Below are 19971 nucleotides of genomic sequence, written 5' to 3'. Positions count from 1 at the left end.
AAACACAAGCACACGCACACGCACACACACTACAATTATATCCACTCTACACTATGAGCTTTCATTTTTCCACAGCGCTATTGGCTAAAACACCAGCTCAACCAATAATAATCTCAACCTTTCCTTCCAAGACCACACCCTATTTACTGTTTAACCAATAATCAGCCCCGGTCCCTAACCTGCCACATCAGTGCTTTTTAATAGGTCGCTCTTCCCATCTCCATGTGTGATCTCCCACAATGCTTTGCCTCTTCCTTTTCCTCTCGCTGTGTTGTTTGTAATAGTTATATTGGGATCCAATAAAAGTGTGTATTTTAAACAGAGCAGATCATTTCCTGCTTGAACAGGGGTTCCCTATTCCCATGACGACACACCTAAAGCACTATTGACCACCACCATTCAGGATGAAGCTGTGGCACTATGGAGGAATGGTCAAAGCGGATGGAGGGCTATACGAGGGCTACAACGTGGTATTTCAAAGGGTAGAATAAAGGTCACGAAACTGAAAGAAAGTCTACAGACTGAAACAATCAGTAGTTTCCCAAATACTTCCTGTGTTTTAGACCCTCCTATAGCTTGGGGGGATTGCTCGTCTCCCTTCAAGTAAACACTAAGTAAACAACTCCATCATTTCTAGCCAGAACCCAATTTTAAGCCGTGGCCCGAACTGAATTGGCCACAACCCACCAGCAGGACACAAATAACAATTTGGGAAACACTAAAAGGACTGAAGAGAAGGATTTAGAAAGCAGCCAGTGTGGCGGCACTCTGCGATCGAGGAGCAGTGGGGAGCAGCACTTTCCATGGAGGGGCCACATTAGAATATATTATTGCCATCGCGGGCCAGAACCATATTACAGGGTTAAACTTCATGTGTATGACTGTGTTGACAGATATAGCTACTGTAAATCACATCCAGATATACTACTTATTTGACTTTTTAACATATACAGAAATAAACCACTTCCATGTTCTCCTTTTGGTAAGTAATTGTCATTATTAAGCGTGTAACGAACTACGGGCAGGGAAAAGTACACTGTGCAATCAAGCACCACGGACAGAACCCTTGTTAACAGGTATGCACAAACACACAAGACAGAGAGAGCGCTCAACATTACATTTAAACTATTCAATCAGTGTGAGGAGTACTGATAGGCATTGACTAGAGCAGTGAAGTCAGGTATAGTTTCTGACGTCGCTAACGAGCAGGATTGCTGAGAGGTGAGAGTCAGTAAGAGACGATCTGTGCCTTGACTTGTTATATTTCATCACTGAAAATGCCTGTTCACATACATAGGTTGACCCAAACAGTACAACCATCTTCTGAGCAGGTCTCCTAATCTTTGGAAAGTTTTGTTCATCGAGAGATGCATTAGAACCTCGTCAGTGACATTGTTTTGAATAGTTCTCCAATCACTGCATCAGACTGAAGATCGATACGCTCAACATTTTCCACGTTGAAGGTGAAAGGAGAGGAAACCAACAGCATGTCCTTTTCCAACACTTTGAAATCATCAAAAACGACGAGACAACTCACTGTTCGAAGCACGCAGCAGCGATGTATACTTCTCCCGCTGGTCATCTGATAGGGAACAGACTAGTAGTGTCTGAAAGTGGGTGAGATTGTTGTCTTCTACTTGGCGGGTCAGGAGGAGTCATTTCCCTTGAAGTATATAGTATATATGCCATTTAGCAGACGCTTTTATCCAAAGCGACTTACAGTCATGTGTGCATACATTCTACGTATGGGTGGTCCCGGGGATCGAACCCACTACCCTGGCGTTACAAGCGCCATGCTCTACCAACTGAGCTACAGAAGGCTTTGACAAGGCTGTACATCTGATGTGCAAAAAGGCCCTTTCCTTGTAGTTTGGAATTCAGTTCATTCCTGAGGGCCATGATGTCCACGGTGAAGGACAAATCAGCCAACCATTCTTTATCTTGCAGTTGAGGGAAATCCACATATTTTCCTTTCATTTGCAAAAACTCAGGTCCCACCCCCTTTAGGTCCCACACCCTTTTAAGCACCTTCTCCAAACTCAACCATTTCACATTTGTGTGGTAGGGGCGATCTGCATGACACGACTCTGTCTCTTCCAACAGTGAGACAAAATGCCTGTGGTTTAAAGATTTTGCTCTTATGAAGTTTACCACTGTAGTGACTGTATCCACAACATGGCTCATTTTCAGAACACATTTACAGAGCACCTCCTGGTGAATAATGCAATTAACCTCCTCCAATAAAGCTTTCCCTGTGGTTGTGCTCTTCATTGACTGCACTGAAGCAAGCTCCTCTGTCATTTCAAAGTCTGGGGTTACGCCTCGTAAGAATATCAACAACTGCGCCATGTCACGTGCATCACTGCTCTCATCCAATATCAAATACGTTTTTCACAACTTTGCTATCGCAAATTCTTTACGAGATCTGAGCATGATTCCGCGGGGCGTATTGAATCAGGTTGCGGGCCACATACGGCCCCCCCCCCGGGCCGGCCTTTACCCAGGCCTGTTCAAGATTATCTATATGTGCACAATTTACAGTAGGAGGTAGGATTGAGACTTGGGAAGCCAGTATGGGAACCCAAGCCAGCTTGTTTGGAGCTAAACCCTGCATATGTGTAATCTCTCCAGGAGCATGGTGGGCTGGTCACCAGTGGGGCTAACGCTTAGGAGGGTCATTTGGATTACTCACAATCAGGGCATGCTCACGGCCCATGGTAATGACCGTACGGTTGATGGTCCTGAGGAGACTGGCCACAATGTCCTGAATATGCTGGAATGTCTCACCCTGAGAAAGAGAGAGAGAAAAGAGAAAAGAGAAAAGAGAGAGAGAGAGAGAGAGAGAGAGAGAAGAGAGAGAGAGAGAGAGAGAGAGAGAGAGAGAGAGAGAGAGAGAGAGCAGGGTCATGAATCAGTTGGACCAAAAAGACACGTTCCTGTCAGTTTCTTGGATAGAATCATATGCATGCCCTAAACTGCGCTCACTACCATTGTTCATCGGCTCTTTTTTTTTTTTTTTTTTTTAGATCTCTGCCAAAGAAAATTCCCCAACCTTCTCCAACGCACTCCGTTTTCTCTCTCTCTGTGCCTCGCCAAAGTAATTCACTGTCCCCCGATACAAAATGTCCCCAAAGGAACAATAATAAAGTCAGTAACAGCCCCTGTCACCGCACATTTCTGACTGTTGCTTATATGTAGGGGTTCCCAAACTTTTCCCCTCAGGCCCGCCCCCCTTCCAGCATTGGGAAACATCAAGTGCCCCACCTGCACGCGCCATGTCGATTTCTATGGGCACAAGCACTGTTCATGACACAAACTGTTCACACCCCTCTTGTTGGCGGAGAGAACATTTTGCAGGTTTAAAGCTTATTACCTGCAATTCTACACAGTTTGTCATGGGACTCAGAGAAACATTTAGCTGTTTTAAATCTCATTTTCCTGCAATTCTATACATGTTGCCATGTCTAATGTGTAGTCATGTGACATGTGAGTGACTCAAACACTTATGAGGTAACATCAACCTAGCTAAAAACCTGTTAGCTGACATGGGCTAGTTGATCTGGACATTTCTGACAAGTTATACATAGCTCTCTAAGGTCCACAATGACTGACATGACAAGAGGAACCGATGACGCGCTACCCAATTTTTTTAAATTGCTCCTTGTGCATTCTACGATCACAACTTTCAAGAGTTAAAAAAACATGTTACTTCAAATCAAATGTTTTATTGGTCACATACACGTGCTGAGCAGCTGTAATTGCGGGTGTAGCGAAATGCTTGCGTTTCTAGATCCGACAGTGCAGTAATATCTAACAGTTTCACAACATATACCCAATTCACACAAATCAAAGTAAATTAATATATAAGAATATATAATTAAATGGATGAGCAATGTCAGAGTGGCATAGACTAAGATACAGTAGAATATAATTGAATACAGTAAATACATATGAGTATGCAACAAAAAAAAATGCAAGCATTATTAAAGTGACTAGTGTTCCATGAAAGTGGCCAGTAATTTTAAGTCAATGTATATAAGGCAGCAGTCTCTAATGTGCTAGTGATGGCTATTTAACAGTCTGATGGCCTTGAGATAGAAGCTGTTTTTCAGTCTCTCGGTCCCAGCTTTGATGCACCTGTACTGACCTCGCCTTCTGGATGATAACGGGGTGAACAGTGGCTCGGATGGTTGTTGTCCTTGATGATCTTGTCCTTCCTGTGACATTGGGTGCTGTAGGTGTCCTGGAGGGCAGGTAGTTTAGCCACTGTCTGCCCAATGTGATGCATTGGGCAGACTGCACTACCCTTTGGAGAGCCCTGTGGCTGTGAGTGGTGCAGTTGCCACACCAGGCAGTGATACAGCCAGACAGGATGCTCTCAATTGTGCATCTGTAAAAGTTTATGAGGTGGTTTTAGGTGCCAAGCCAAATTTCTACAGTCTCCTAAGGTTGAAGAGGCACTGTTGCGCCTTCTTCACCACACTCTCTGTGTGGGTGGACAATTTCAGTTTGTCAGTGATGTGTACGATGAGGAACTTTCCACGCCGAGGAAGCTTTCCACCTTCTCCATTGTGGTACGTTGATGTGGATAGGGGGGTGCTCTCTCTGCTGTTTCCTGAAGTCCTCGATCATCTCCTTTGTTTTGTTGACGTTGAGTGACAGGCTATTTTCCTGGCACCACACTCCCAGATCTCGTCAGGAGGTCCAGGATCCAGCTGCACAGGGCGGGGTTCAGACCCAGGTCTTCGAGCTTAATGATGAGATTGGAGGGTACTATGGTGTTGGATGCTGAGCTATAGTCAACGAACAGCATTCTTACATAGGTGTTCCTCTTGTCCAGATGGAATAGGACAGTGTGCAGTGCGATGGCGATCGCATCGTCTGTGGATCTATTGGGGAGGTAAGCATTGAAATGCGTCTAGGGTGACAGGTAAGCTAGTCGTTTAGTTCAGTTACCTTTGCTTTCTTGGGTACAGGAACAATGGTGGCCCTCGTGAAGCATGTGGGGACAGCAGACTGGGATAGGGAGAGATTGAAGATGTCCGTAAACACACCAGCCAGCTGGTCTGCGCATACTCTGAGGACGCGGCTGGGGATGCCGTCTGGGCCGGCAGCCTTGCGAGGGTTAACACGCATAAATGTCTTACTCACGTCGGCCACGGAGAAGGAGAGCCCACAGTCCTTGGTAGCAATGTGTTATCCTCAAAGTGGGCAAAGAAGGTGTTTAACTTGTCCAGAAGCAAGACATCGGTGTCCGCGACGTGGCTGATTTTCCTGTTGCAGTAAGTGATTGTCTGTCGACCCTGCCACATAAGTCTCTTGTCTGAGTCGTTGAATTGCGACTCCACTTTGTCTCTATACTGACGTTTTGCCTGTTTGATTGCCTTGCAGAGGGAATAACTACACTGTTTTGTATTCTGCCATATTCCCAGTCACCTTGCCATGATTAAATGCGGTGGTTCGCGCTTTCAGTTTTGCACAAACGGTTTCTAGTTCGTGTAGATTTTAATAGTCACAGTGGGTACAACATCTCCTATACACTTCCTGATAAAACTCAGTCACAGTATCAGTATATTTGTCAATGTTATTCTCAAAAGCTACCCGGAACATATCCCAGTCCGCGTGATCAAAACAATCTTGAAGCATGGATTCCGATTGATCAGTATACTCTACTATAAGACGCCTCCAACTTCGTTGTAAAGAATTTGGCACTACATCCAACTGGCATCACAACTGCAGACCACGTGTGTGGGCCCCATGATGGCGGTAGGGTTATCGTATGGGCAGGCATAATCTAAAGACAAACAACACAAATGCATGTAAATCAATGGTAATTTGAAGGCAAAGACATAGCATGATGAGATCCTGAGGCCCATTGTGAGGCCTATTTTTTTTCAAAAGGTATCTTTGACCAACAGATACATATCTAGATTCCCAGTCATTTGAAATCCATAGCTTTCCTCACATGAACTGTAAGTCAGTAAAATCAATGAAATTGTTGCATGTCACATTTATATTTTTGTTCAGTATATACAGTACCAGCCAAAAGTTTGGACACGCCTCCTCATTCAAGGGTTTTTCTTTATTTTTATTTTTTTACAATTTTCTACATTGTAGAATAATCCAAACTATTAAATAACACATATGGAATCATGCAGTAACCAAAAAAGTGTTAAACAAAAAATATATTTCATATTTGAGATTCTTAAAAGGAGCCACCCTTTGCCTTGATGACAGCTTTGCACACTCTTGGCATTCTCTCAACTAGCTTCATGAGGTGGAATGCATTTCCATTAACAGGTGTCCCTTGTTAATTTGTGGAATTTCTGTTTGAGCCAATCAGATGTGTTGTGACAAGGTAGGGGTGGTATACAGAAGATATCCCTATTTGCTAAAACCACCAAGTCCATATTATGGAAAGAACAGCTCAAATAAGCAAAAAGAAACATAAGTCCATCATTACTTTAAGACATGAAGGTCAGTCAATCTGGAAAATGTCAATTACTTTGAAAGTTTCTTCTGGTGCAGTCACAGAAACCATCAAGAGCTATGAGGAAACTGGCTCTCATGAGGACCGCCAGACGAAAGGAAGACTAATAGTTACCTCTGTTGCAAATAATAAGTTCATTAGAGTTAACTGTACCTCAGATTGCAGCCCAAATATATGCTTTACAGAGTTCAAGTAACAGACACATCTCAACATCAACTATTCAGAGGAGACCGTGTGAATCAGGCCTTAAAAACGGTTCTACCCAAACTAGTTCTAGCCATATCCACAGTGTGTATGTGCCAAAAGAGAGAGGAAGAATAATTGAATAATTAATGGAAAGGATGTGTGTGTGTGTCATCACAGTGTGTGTGGCCTGTCATGTATATGCATGATTTAAAGGGATTGATTTGGGGCAGGCAGGCATGATTAAATGAAATTAACATTTCTGACTTGAGTCACTGGATACAGTCAAGGTAAACAGAGCGGAGGTAGAGTGTCATCACACACACACACGCAGGTTTGATAGAAGCAGCTGTGCCTATAACTGAATGACTAAATCTGATTGCATTTTTTTTGTATCGTCTCTCTCCCCCAAACCCACACTCACGTTGACAAGCACACACAGACACCCTCGCCTCAGTAAATCAGAGGCACACAATGCTTCCTCTTCCTCAAACAAACTCTTTTTCACAACCCCTCCTGCAGCATCACACCCAAGCCCACTCACGTGCACCCACACACACAGTGTGTTATTCCCCAGGACATTCGCATCGGTCTCTCCCCTCTCTAGATCAAAGAAATGTTTGGCGTGACAACTTAATCAGGTACCCTCTAAATCCCCACGGCAATCACTCAGTCTGCAGCGCAGTGAGGAAGCATCTAGAGGAGAGAGATTGAGGAGATGAGAGAGAGAAGAGGGAGAGGAGAGAGATGGAGATGGAACGAGAGAGACAGAGGGGAAATAGGTATGGACAGGGGGAGGGAAAGAGAGGGGAGAGATGGTGAGAGGAGAAGGAGAGGAGAGAGATGAAAAAATAGAGGGGACGAGAGAGGAGACCGAAGAGAGACTGTGTAAATGAAATGGAGCACGCAGAACTATGCAAACCCCTGGCGATACCTTCTCTCTCCTCCATCGTTTGTCTTCTCTCCTTGCAAATTGTTTTCCTCTTTTCTTTTCTGTAACCTTCCGTACTCTTTCTCTCTCTTCCATCTATAAGTATTCCATTTTATCCACCCCATAATCCCTCTCTTCATCTCTCTATGAATTGTGGTTTAATGTATTATTCACCCCCCCCTCTTTCTTACTCACAGATCTAATCCCTCATATTTGCTCTTTTTGTCTATGAGACACCAGGCAGATTGACTTGTCTGTAATCTGAGTGTTGATACACAGGGGTCGGGAGATTTTATATTGGCACGGTTGCGTCTGGGACGGAAAAATAATCACTCCATATGTTGTAAAGCTCTCCCAAGCGCACCAAAGCCAGGACTCGCTAAGACTTAAGGGATTCAACGCAGTAGATTAAACTGCTAGAGGCAGAGAGGCTCTAAACCCGGAACACATACCGTACCTCTAGGCTACCTCTGTCTGTCTCTGTAAAGTCACAATTCACCCTCACACTCCCTTTAAGTTTATTTGCTTATCCGTCCCTCCATCTCCCTCTCTTTCTCTTTCCTTCTCTCCCTCTCCTTCTCCCCCAGCCCCTCTCACTCTCTCCATATTTTCTCAGGATTCATTAGTGCCAACAAAGTAGATAAAGGGAAAACAGTCATAACTTCCCTTCAAAGGCTCTGTGGGCTGTCAACAAATTGCTTAAGCAATTAACAAGCCGCTGTAGGATATTGAAGATGTGTGTTTGTTTTTCACTTTGTGAGTAGGTGGGTGCGTTGGATAACAGGTTGTACAACGTACGTGTCAGCAGGTGAGCTCAGTGATTGATCTACTAAACACTATGTCACTATGTGTGTGATTGGTAAGTGCCCCAGAATGAATCTTTCTGATGAATCAGTATCAATCAATCACATTTAAGTTATAACGCCCTTTTACATTTACATTTGAGTCATGTGGCAGACACTCTTATCCAGAGCGACTCACAGTTAATGCATTCATCTTAAAATAGCTAGTTGAGACAACCACATATCACAGCAAACACGTTTTCAGCAAAGTCAGTTAAGTGAGCCGTCTTGAAGTCCGACTGGTTAGGGTCAAGAACATCACTCTGAGAGAGATAGGGAGAAAGTTGGTCATAGACAGCACATTCAAGTGTTTTGGAAAGAAAAGAAAGAAGGGATACGGGTATGTAGTTTTTGACGTCAGAGGGGTCAAGGGTTGGTTTCTTGAGGAGGGGAACGACTCTGGCCAACTTGAAGTCAGAGGGGAAGCAGCCAGTGATAAGGGATGAGTTGATGTGAGAAGTAAGGAATGGGAGAAGGTCTCCAGAGATGGTCGTGAGAAGTAAGGAATGGGAGAAGGTCTCCAGAGATGGTCTGGAGAAGGGAGGAAGGGATGGGAGGAAGGGATGGGAGAAGGTCTCCAGAGATGGTCTGGAGAAGGGAGGAAGGGATGGGAGAAGGTCTCCAGAGATGGTCTGGAGAAGGGAGGAAGGGATGGGGTCGAGTGGGTAGGTTGTCACGTCGCTGGAATCACTAGTAGCAGGATTTCATCTGGAGAGAAAGAGGTCAAGGTGTAGAATAGTTCTGTGCGAGTGGGACCAATGGACTCAGTGGGTGGCGCAGTGGCCTAGGGCACTGCTGTGCCACCAGAGACCCCGGGTTCGAGCCCAGGCTCTGTCGCAGCCGGCCGCGACCGGGAGGTCCATGGGGAGACGCACAATTGGCTTAGCGTCGTCTGGGTTAGGGAGGGTTTGGCCGGTAGGGAAATCCATGTCTCATCGCGCACTAGCGACTCCTGTGGCAGGCCGCGCACAGTGTGTGCTAACCAGTTCGCCAAGTGCACAGTGTTTCCTCCGACACATTGGTGCGGCTGGATTCCGGGTTGGATGCGCGCTGTGTTAAGAAGCAGTGTGGCTTGGTTGGGTTGTGTTTTCGGAGGACGCATGGCTTTCGACCTTCGTCTCTCCCGAGCCCGTACGAGAGTTGTAGCGATGAGACAAGATAGTAACTACTAACAATTGGATACCACGAAAAAGGGGGTAAAAAGTGGCTCTAGCAGCATATACAGAGGAAGAGAAGGTAAAGCAGAGGGAGTGAAAGGATGATAGGTCCTGCGGAGGTTAAGTTTCACAGAACCCTGTTCTGTGAGCATGCTGTAAGCTACTCAGCCACGGAGGGGGAGGGGAGGGCTGTGTCGGAACGGGGAAAGTAAGAGTCAAAGGATCAAAGGAGGAGCAACAACTTTCAAAATACATAAATGCCTCATACCCTCTTGAAAACCTGAATGCTGACATGCAAAACATTGTGGGACTATATCAACAATGGACTAATAAAACAAATACCAAAAGATAGTTTTTAGGTGGAATGTTCCTTTAAGCTCAGACTATATCCAAGCATGGTGCTCTCTGATTGGTCAGTGTATCAGTAAGCTGTGTTCTGATAGGCTGTGTGTGTCTCACCACATTGTCTCTGCTGAGGACCTCCAGGATGTTGTTGAGCAGCTCTACGCTGTTCCTCCGGTCGTCATGAGGCCCCTGACCCATGTCCTTCAGCGTTTCGCTTAGCTCCCGAAGCATCATGGGTAGCAGGATGTCCCGGCACTCTGAGGGACACAACACATGTTCAGGACGGTCAAGTTCCATCCACATGGACAGACAACTCAAGCATGCACACACACACACACGCGGGTGGTCAAACAACAGTACACATGCAGTATGCAGGGAGTCTAAAACTGCACAACCACACACAACACTTAAAGTCAATACTCTCCCCTCTCTACTCCCTCGCTATTTTTCCTCACCTCCCTCTCTCTCTCTCTCTCTCTCTCTCTCTAGCCTTAGGTAGACTCAGCACATTAAAAGCTCATTTAGGCAGAATCTCGTTAGAGTCATTATTAACAGAGAGTAGACAAGGCCTGCTGAGACAGACTGGGTCAGACCAAGCACTCAATCACTGCACTGAGAAAGAGAGAGAGGACAGGTGGGAGAGGGATAAGTGAGAGGGAGGAGAGGAGAGGGGAGACAGGGTTAAGAAAGAGGAAGAGGAGGCGAGAGGAGGAGGGAGAAGGGAGGGGGGAAAGAAAAGGAGCGATGGAGGACACTGCCAAAAGAAATGAACACAGCTCAGTGATACAGAGAAAGACGGCATAAACCGAGGGAGATAAATGGAGAAAGAACAACGGAAACTGCTACCGTTTATGTGAACAGCGAGAGTAAGAGATAAGGCATAGTGTCGAAACTCATCTTTTGTAAACATCTCCTAGCCAAACGGACCACTTTTCCCCTACACAAGTACTTCGCAAACATATTGGGCTACAATACAACCCAGCTGGCTGGTGATCCATGAAATAGTAAGTAAGTTAGCCTTGTCCAAGCCAGAATGGCCCATAGAGCACGAGTATATCTCGTGTTTCTGCAACGTGAAGCAGCTTGATGTACAAGCACACCTCCTGGACAGGACAGCAGTCTGTCATGGGGACATGACACAGACTGAGACAACATTTATTAAACACAGGTGAGAGGCAGAGATGGGGTGAGGGGGTGAGAAGGAGCTCAAATATATTTTTTTAAAGTGCTGCCAGGTTCTCCAATCAGTGTTACTGTACCAGCCAAAACCAAAACAACAAAATTACACAGCAAAGCCATTTTCAAGGCCAGGCCACTTCAACTGTGTGTGAGTGTGTGAGAGTGTACTGAGACAAAGATGGTCCCATATGTATTTCACCAAGACACAAATAAAGGGATTGGATGGTGAACAACAGGTCTTGTGAGATACATTGAAATAAGATCAATTGAAATGCTAAACTTTGGCTCGAGGAGACCATTTCTAATCTTCACCCACCAAGTACACACCAGGGTTGTGCTCAATTCAGAATTTTGGAATTAAAACTCAAATTGAATTGGATACAGCCCACAGGATCATTTGAGTTTGAGTGGCAGAAAGTGGAATTCAACGCAGTGCAATTAAAATAAATTCCACACAGAACATGAGAGTTTCATTGAATCTGACAGGTCAGAATACAGCATATCTGTCACGCCCTGATCTGTTTCACCTGTCTTTGTGCTTGTCTCCACCCCCCACCTGTCTTTGTGCTTGTCTCCACCCACCACCTGTCTTTGTGCTCCACCCCCCACCAGGTATCTCCTATCTTCACCCATTATGACTGGAACGAATTGCAAAAATAGCTGAAGTTGGAGACTTATATCTCCCTCACTAACTTTAAACATCAGCTTTCTGAGCAGCTAACCGATCGCTGCAGCTGTACACAGTAATATATGCCATTTAGCAGACGCTTTTATCCAAAGCGACTTACAGTCATGTGTGCATACATTCTACGTATGGGTGGTCCCGGGGATCGAACCCACTACCCTGGCGTTACAAGCGCCATGCTCTACCAACTGAGCTACAGAAGGACCCATCTGTAAATAGCCAATCCAATCTACCTAACTCATGCCCATATTGTTTTTATTTACTTTTTTGCTCTTTTGCACACCAGTATTTCTACTTGCACATCATCATCTGCACATCTATCACTACAGTGTTAATTTGATAAATTGTAATTACTTCGCTACTATGGCCTATTTATTGCCTTACCTCCTCACGCCATTTGCACACACTGTATATAGACTTTTTCCATTGTGTTATTGACTGTACGTTTGTTTATTCCATGTGTAACTCTGTGTTGTTGTTTGTGTCGCACTGATTTGCTTTATTTTAGCCAGGTCGCAGTTGTAAATGAGAACATGTTCTCAACTGGCCTACCTGGTTAAACAAAGGTGAAATAAAATCAATAAAAAATGATTCCCTGTGCATTTATAACTGCGTTTTCTGTTTGTCTGTTCGTCTTGTCCCATCAAGTCCTACCAGCGTGTTCCCGTGTTTCCTGTGCTCTAATTTGAGTTGTTCCTAGTCTTCCCAGTTCTGACCTCTCTGCCTGTCCTGACCCTGATCCTGCCGTTCTGTACCTGCCTGACTCTGATTTGAATTACGACCTACCTTTCGCCTGACCCTTGTACTGTAATAAACTCTGAGACTCGTACTATCCGCCTCCTGTGTCTGCATCTGGGTCTTAGCCTGAGCCGTGATAGTACGAACTGGCCCTGACTGACCCAGCAGACCCGGACCAGCTCCGCAACACTGCCTCCTCCCAAGGAGCCTCCATTGGAAGACACAAGGAGTTACTTCAAAACCTTATAAGGAAGGACTCCAGAACTTGGCAGAATGCCACGACTGCATTTTCAGTGCATTGCTGGAGCAATTCCGTGGATATTCTACTAGACACCAAGCCTCTACAGTAACCCCCCAGACTCTCAATAACCCCGATATCAGCCTCTATGGTAACCCACAGACTCTCAGTAACCCCGCTACCAGTGGCACTTCTCTCCAGCCTATCCCGGCTACACGGGAGATCCAGAAACATGCTAAGTGTTTCTCTACCAGTGCTCCCTCATCTTCGAGCTGCAGTCCTCTTCGTTTCCCTTGGATCACTCGAAGATAGCGTATCTTATTATGTTGATGTCCAGGGGGGCTCTCGCCTGGGTGACAGCGGTGTGGGAGCAACAATCCACCGTTTGCCTCACTCTGGAGGAGTTTGTGGCGGAGGTTAGGAAGGTGTTTGATTATCCGTTGTCCGGGAGAAAAGCTGCAAGGAAGCTACCATAGTGTTGCAGACTGCACGGTAGGGAGTGTTCATTCATCTGCCTCTCCCGCTCTTCTTTGTAGAGAAGAAGGACAAAGCCCTGAGCCCATGTATCGACTACCGGGGCCTTAAAGACATCGCAGTTAAAAAACGCTAGCTCTGTGTTTCTGTCAGGACCCGGTTACGAACCCGGGTCTCCGGAGTGAGAGACAGTCACTTAATCAACTGAGCCACGAATAGTCGGCAGAACCCAGAAGATGAGGCAGACACAGCAGTACTTGAGACAGTGTATTTAATGAAGTAAAAAGTGAAGTTCTTCAGGAAAACATGTAACTCCACAACCTCAAAAGGAATCCTACAAGAACAAAGGAAATCCTCCAAGACAAAAAAGGTAAATCCACAAGGTGGAAGGTAAAGCACAAAAAGCCTCAAAAGATACTCAAAAAACAAACAAACAAGAACAAAAAACAGAATTCCACAAGAAAGTCCACCGGGATCAACAAGAGTTCTCAGAGTACTAGGGCTGGGTGCTAACATACAAACACAGAGCATAGAACAGAGGAAAACAAAGAGTTTAAATACAATCAGGGGAAACGAGGCACAGGTGCAAATAATAATGGGGATCAAGGGAAAACAAAAGGTCAAAAGGCACAATGGGGGCATCTAGTGACCAAAAACCGGAACAACCCTGGCCAAATCCTGACAGCTAGTAGGCACTATGAGTACTTGGTTATGCCATTTGGACTGACAAACACTCCCGCTGTGTTCCAGGCCCTGGTCAACGATGTGCTCCGGGACATGCTGTACCGGTTAGTGCTTGTCTACCTTGACGACATCCTTTTCTTCCCGTTCAACTCAAGAGCATGTCCTCCACGTCGAGAACTCCCCTCTGTCAAGAGGGCATTGGAGAAGTGGAGGCACTGGTTGGAAGGAGCGGAACACCCATTCTTAGTGTAGACTGAACATAAGAACCTGGAATATCTCCACACCGTCAAGTGCCTCAGCTCTATTCAGGGCCCAACGTGGTCCAAGAATGTGAAGCCTGATGCACTCTCAAATTTGAATAGCCCCGCTTTTACCCTGTCTGACCGCGAGACCATCCTCTCTACCTCCTGTCTGGAGGCTGTCCTCAGTTCTCGTTCTGTAAGGCGTTCTGCACCCTCATTGGGTTGTCGGCCAGCCTGTCCTCTGGTTTTCACCTCCAATCTAACGGCCAATCTCACAACCTGGAGGCGGCTCTTCGTTGCCTCTTCTCCGCTAACCCTACCACCTGGAGCAAGCAACTTGTGTGGGTGGAATATGCCCGTAACACCCTTCCCTGCTCGGCCACTGGTCTCTCGCCCTTCAAGTGTTCCTTGGGATATCAGCCCCTTCTCTTCCTTGAGCAAGAAGTCAGCACACACTATGCCCAGATGTTCGTCTGCCCAGATGTTCGTCTGCCTCTATCGCCGTACCTGGAAGAGAGCCCGGGCTGCTCTTCTGAAGAAAAAAATCCAGTAAGTGGAATGGCTTCAAACACATGGAATCGAGCTGCCCTCCCCAATTAAGTTCCCGCCGACCTCCTGTGGTATATTTGTATAGACTATACCTAATATAGAATATAATAGGCATTTGAATTTCACTGAGTTTAATTATATTTCCTTTCATTCAAATTCGAATTGCAATTCTGTATCCTGTCTACTACTTCAATTCAGCAATTCAATTCAAATTCAAGAATTGAATTGGAATTTGAGGCATTATCTATTCAATTCTAAATTGAGCATCACCCTGTTAGACACACAGACACGTACACATAGCCTGAAGTACTAATCTTTATTCAGTTCTAAAACTGGTGTTTACTCTGTTAGTCTCCGTGTTTGTGTATTCATGTGTGTGTGTGTGTGTGTGTGTGTGTGTGTGTGTGTGTGTGTGTGTGTGTGTGTGTGTGTGTGTGTGTGTGTGTGTGTGTGTGTGTGTGTGTGTGTGTGAGCGCATACACGATGTGTGTGTGGGTAGTGCTTGTGTATGTCTAATTAAGTAGAAATGGACAGCCATCTCTGGCTGGCGGGCAGTGGTGGTAACAGCCATGATAAATCAGCAGCCAGCTGAAAAGCTCCTTTCCATTTTTCATTTCACGCCACCGAGTCACAGCCAACACAATAAACTACCTAGCATGGTAATAAGGTGCCATTTCAATTACTATTTCTTCCTCCCCTCCCCTCCTCTCTCTCTCTCTCTATGGTTAGTTGTCATCCCTGGCTCAAAGTCAGATTGAGAAGGGGAGAATGAGATGGTAATAGGGGAGACCAACCCTGGAACAAACTGTTAAATGTACAGGGCGGAGAGGACTGGTGATAGGCTAACTCACTCTGACTGTGTCCTCCTGTCTGTCTGGTTTGTTGGACTGATAAGTGGATAGACAGAGAGTTCTGGATTAAGTGACTGATTTTATTTGTCATTATGCCGTGTCTGTCCTCTTCCTCAAACCCCACCCACAGACTGTACGATTTTAGCCATTTTATGCCATGAGTTTGCCATCCCAAAGAAATTGGTAGGTTTTGTCTGGTTCAGTGTGACAGGGTCTACATCTGCTGATTAAGCAATACTAAGTGGCGGGCCGTAGGTCCCGACAAAGTTCTGTCAGTGTCAGAATAGTCTTAACTTTATCGTGTTGTGTGGCTGGTATTACAATCAGATCCCAGTGACTGACCAATAGTCAGAATATAATAATATCTTTAAAACATTCACATGCCGTGCAAGAAGCAAGATTTTTGAGTTGGGACATATACAGTTTGTTTGTGAAGACTGTGCACACTTCCAGTGTTTCCGAACTCACTTCCCTTGTGCATAGGTATAGAGAGAGGCTTGCGCTGCTTGGGCTGGCACATTTCCCAGAATGACAAAACTCTATTCTTACTTCTCCACCCCCCCCCCTCACACACTCCCAAATTCATCACCCAACCGTTTCCATAGTAACTAATCATTGCATTTGGGATGGGTTCAGAGCTGTGATCAAAGATGATTTGGGCAGATCAGGTAGAACCCCACAGTATATGCTGCTAGTTCTAGCTGTTTTCGTTTGGGGTGCTCATATGCATTACTCATGTATAGAATCAAAATACACATACTGTAGGTATGGTCTCATACCAACATGGGCATTCAAACACACACACACACACAAAACACACACACACACACATATCAGGCATGACTACCATACTTATTATAATAATGTGGTAGATATTATTGTGGTTTCTTTCATAAGATAAAGCCCTGCAGGGACAGACATATAATTGCTCTGTTTATGATAAATATATTTGATTAATATCTCTGACTGACTTCTAATCTGCCTTTTTCACAGATGAATCTGTAGCTGGGGACATCAAGGACTGAACCAGTACACCTGCCACCCACCCACCCACACACACACACACCCACCCACACCCACAGACACTCACACACCACTCCAGATTCAGTAGCATAAAGGTTATACACATTTTCTATGGAACAGATGGGTGAATATGTGCCAATCACATATCTGTAATGTTGTTTACTATGCTGAATATATGGAATGCTGAGGTCACTCTGCTATGACTACCTACCAATAGCAGTGCACAATACTATATAGCACGCATGCACACTGAGTGTTCAAAACATTAAGAACACCTGCTCTTTCCATAGACATAGACACAGACTGGCCAGGTGAAAGCTTTGACCCTTATTGAAGTCACTTGTTAATTCCACTTCAATCAGTGTAGATGAAGGGGAGGAGACAGGTTAAAGGATTTTTAAACCTTGAGACAACAGAGACACGGATTGTGTATGTGTGCCATTCAGAGGGTCAACGGGCAAGAGAAAAGATTGAAGTGCCTTTGAACTGGGTATGGTCGAAAGGCAGTGTTGTAGTTCTCGAGCCCAGTCTTGGTCTCGAGTCTGGTCTCTGGACCACATGAGTGTCTCAGTCTTGTCTCAGTGTCAGATACATGTTTACTCGGTCTTGACTAGAGCGGGGTCAGAGTATAAAACTGCTTTTCCAGGCCAAATATCCCCACTCCTTTCATGACACATTAACATCTGACTGCCTATCGAATCCTGGACTTCCTACTTTACTCCTAACATTACTGTCCTTTACTTTAGTTGAAAAATATCCTTAAACTTTGTCAGAACTTCCTTAATTCGCTGGTAGGGAATAGTTGAGGAACAAGTTGAAGCACTAACTATTAGTAAGGGGACACTGGGGACCGAAAGTATGTGGACACCTGCTTGTCGAACATCTCATTGCAAAATCATGGGCATTAAAAAGGAGTTGGTACCCCCTTTGCTGCTATAACAGCCTCCTCACTTCTGGGAAGGCTTTGCTGCAGGGACTTGCTTCCATTCAGACACAAGAGCATTAGTGAAGTTGGGCACTGATGTTGGGCGATTAGGCCTGGCTCACAGTCGGCGTTCCAATTCATCACAAAAAGGTGTTAGATGGGGTTGAGGTCAGGGATCTATGCAGACCAGTCAAGTTCTTCCACACCAATCTCAACAAACCAATTAATGAACGATTTATTGAAGCTTCCGATGAACAGTTCTTGTGCTGCCACATGTGATAGATATCATTGTATGTGTGACGCACACAAAATGTATGGTCACATTTGTGCTTATGTATTGTTTATTTGTATTGGGCAAGAATACTTTTACTGAAATCTCAGTCCTCCAAAGTTTCGCCATTGCAGTGTATTTAGAATATTGTTGGCCAATAGGGGACAGTTAAACGTGTTTGCTTCACACTGGGACTATATGCGATCCTGCACCTGTGTGTCCTCATACAGCGACTTGCAGAAGAACTCGCCCCCTTGGCATTTTTTCAATTTTGTTGCCTTACAACCTGTAATTCAAATTAATTTTTTTTTGGGGGGGGGGTTGTTTCATTTGATTGTCTACCATTTGATTGCCTACCACAAAGTGCCTACCACTTTGAAGGTGCAAAATATTTTTATCGTGAAAAATAAGAAATTTGACAAAAGAACAGAAATGTGAGTTTGCATAAATATCCCCCCCAAAAGTCAATACTTTGTAGAGACGCCTTTTGCAGCAATTACAGATGCAAGAGTCTTGGGGTATGTCTCGATAAGCTTGGCACGTCTAGCCACTGGGATTTTTGCTCATTCTTCAAGGCAAAACTGCTCCAGCTCCTTCAGGTTGGATGAGTTCCACTGGTGTACAGCAATCTTTAAGTCATTCCACAGATTCTCAATTGGATTGAGGTCTAGGTTTCGACTAGGCTATTCCAAGACAAGTAAATGTTTCCCCTCTTGCTCCTACCTGGCACGCAGGCGTCCCATCTAGACATCTGGAAATGCAAATGCGCTACGCTAAATGCTAATAGTACTAGTTAAAACTCAAACGTTCATTAAAATACACATGCAGGGTATTGAATTAAAGCTACACTCGTTGTGAATCCAGGCAACAAGTCAGATTTTTAAAATGCTTTTCGGCGAAAGCATGAGAAGCTATTATCTGATAGCATGTAACACCCCAAAAGACCCGCAGGGGACGTAAACAAAATAATTAGCATAGTTGTCGCTACACAAACCGCACAAATGAAATATAAAACATTCATTACCTTTGACCATCTTCTTTGTTGGCACTCCTAGATGTCCCATAATCACTATTGGGTCTTTTTTTAAATTAAATCGGTCCATATATAGCCTAGATATCGATCTATGAAGACTGTGTGATAAACGGAAAAAAATAGCGTCTTATAACGTAACGTCATTTTTTACAATTAAAAAAGTTGACGATAAACTTTCACAAAACACTTCGAAATACTTTTGTAATGCAACTTTAGGTATTAGTAAACGTTAATAAGTGATCAAATTGATCACGAGGCGAAGTATATTCTTTAGCTGTCCGTCCGGAAATAATGTCCGGGTAAATCGCAACCAAAATATCCGGTCGGAGACCGGAAGAAATGCGCTGCCTTGACAAGACTCTAGACAACGTGTGGAAGCTGTAGGTATTGCAACCTCAGCCCCATTAAATGTGGTTCACCTTTATCAATGGGTTCAAGTCGCGCATGGATATATTTTTCCATTTTCAGTGATCAGATTTTCCTGCACTTTTCGATGAAACGCACATTCTGTTATAGTCACAGCCGTGATTTAACCAGTTTTATAAACGTCTGAGTGTTTTCTATCCACACATACTAATCATATGCATATACTATATTCCTGGCATGAGCAGCAGGGCGATGAAATGTTGTGCGATTTTTAACAGAATGTTCAAAAAAGTAGGGGGTAGGAGTAACAGGTTAAACCACTCGTGTTGCTTTAGCAGTATGCTTAGGGTCATTGTCCTGCTGGAAGGTGAACCGCCGTCCCAGTCTCAAATCTCTGGAAGACTGAAACATGTTTCCCTCAAGAATTTCCCTGTTTTTAGCGCCATCCATCATTCCTTCAATTCTAACCAATTGACAGTCCCTGCCGATGAAAAACATCCCCACAGCATGACGCTGCCACCAGCATGCTTCACTGTGGGGTTGGTGTTCTCAGGGTGATGAGGTGTTGGGTTTGCGCCAGACATGGCGTTTTTATGATGGCCAAAAAGCTACATTTTAGTCATATCTGACCAGAGTACCTTCTTCCATATGTTTGGGGAGTTTCCCACGTGCCATTTGGTGAACACCAAACATGTTTGCTTGTTTTTTCTTTAAGCAACGGCCTTTTTTTGGCCACTCTTCCATAAAGCCCTGCTCTGGGGAGTG

At 44.8% G+C, this 19971-nt stretch overlaps 2 protein-coding genes across 3 annotated transcripts in view; one reads left to right on the top strand and one right to left on the bottom strand.

The window, feature by feature from the left end:
• The window catches only part of LOC118376428 (inhibitory synaptic factor 2A), a 39144-nt gene extending 38825 nt beyond the window's left edge, over positions 1-319 (top strand). For both annotated transcript variants that reach the window (XM_035763151.2, XM_035763144.2), the window contains exon 4: positions 1-319. This exon is cut by the window's left edge and continues 796 nt beyond it. The gene's annotated coding sequence lies outside the window, so the exon portion shown is untranslated.
• Positions 1-19971, bottom strand: part of LOC118384019 (dedicator of cytokinesis protein 2-like) — a 158357-nt gene that overhangs the window by 89227 nt on the left and 49159 nt on the right. Inside the window, exons 25-26 of the mRNA XM_052508022.1 lie at positions 10063-10205; positions 2693-2788 (exon numbers count right to left, since the gene is read on the bottom strand). Coding sequence (XP_052363982.1) covers positions 2693-2788; positions 10063-10205 — 239 coding nt within the window. The remainder of the gene's footprint in view (positions 1-2692; positions 2789-10062; positions 10206-19971) is intronic.

The sequence above is a fragment of the Oncorhynchus keta genome, chromosome 4 (genome assembly GCF_023373465.1).
Source record: "Oncorhynchus keta strain PuntledgeMale-10-30-2019 chromosome 4, Oket_V2, whole genome shotgun sequence".
NCBI lineage: Eukaryota > Metazoa > Chordata > Actinopteri > Salmoniformes > Salmonidae > Oncorhynchus > Oncorhynchus keta.
Note: the sequence above shows the minus strand (reverse complement) of the source record. Positions and strands in the feature narration are given on the sequence as shown.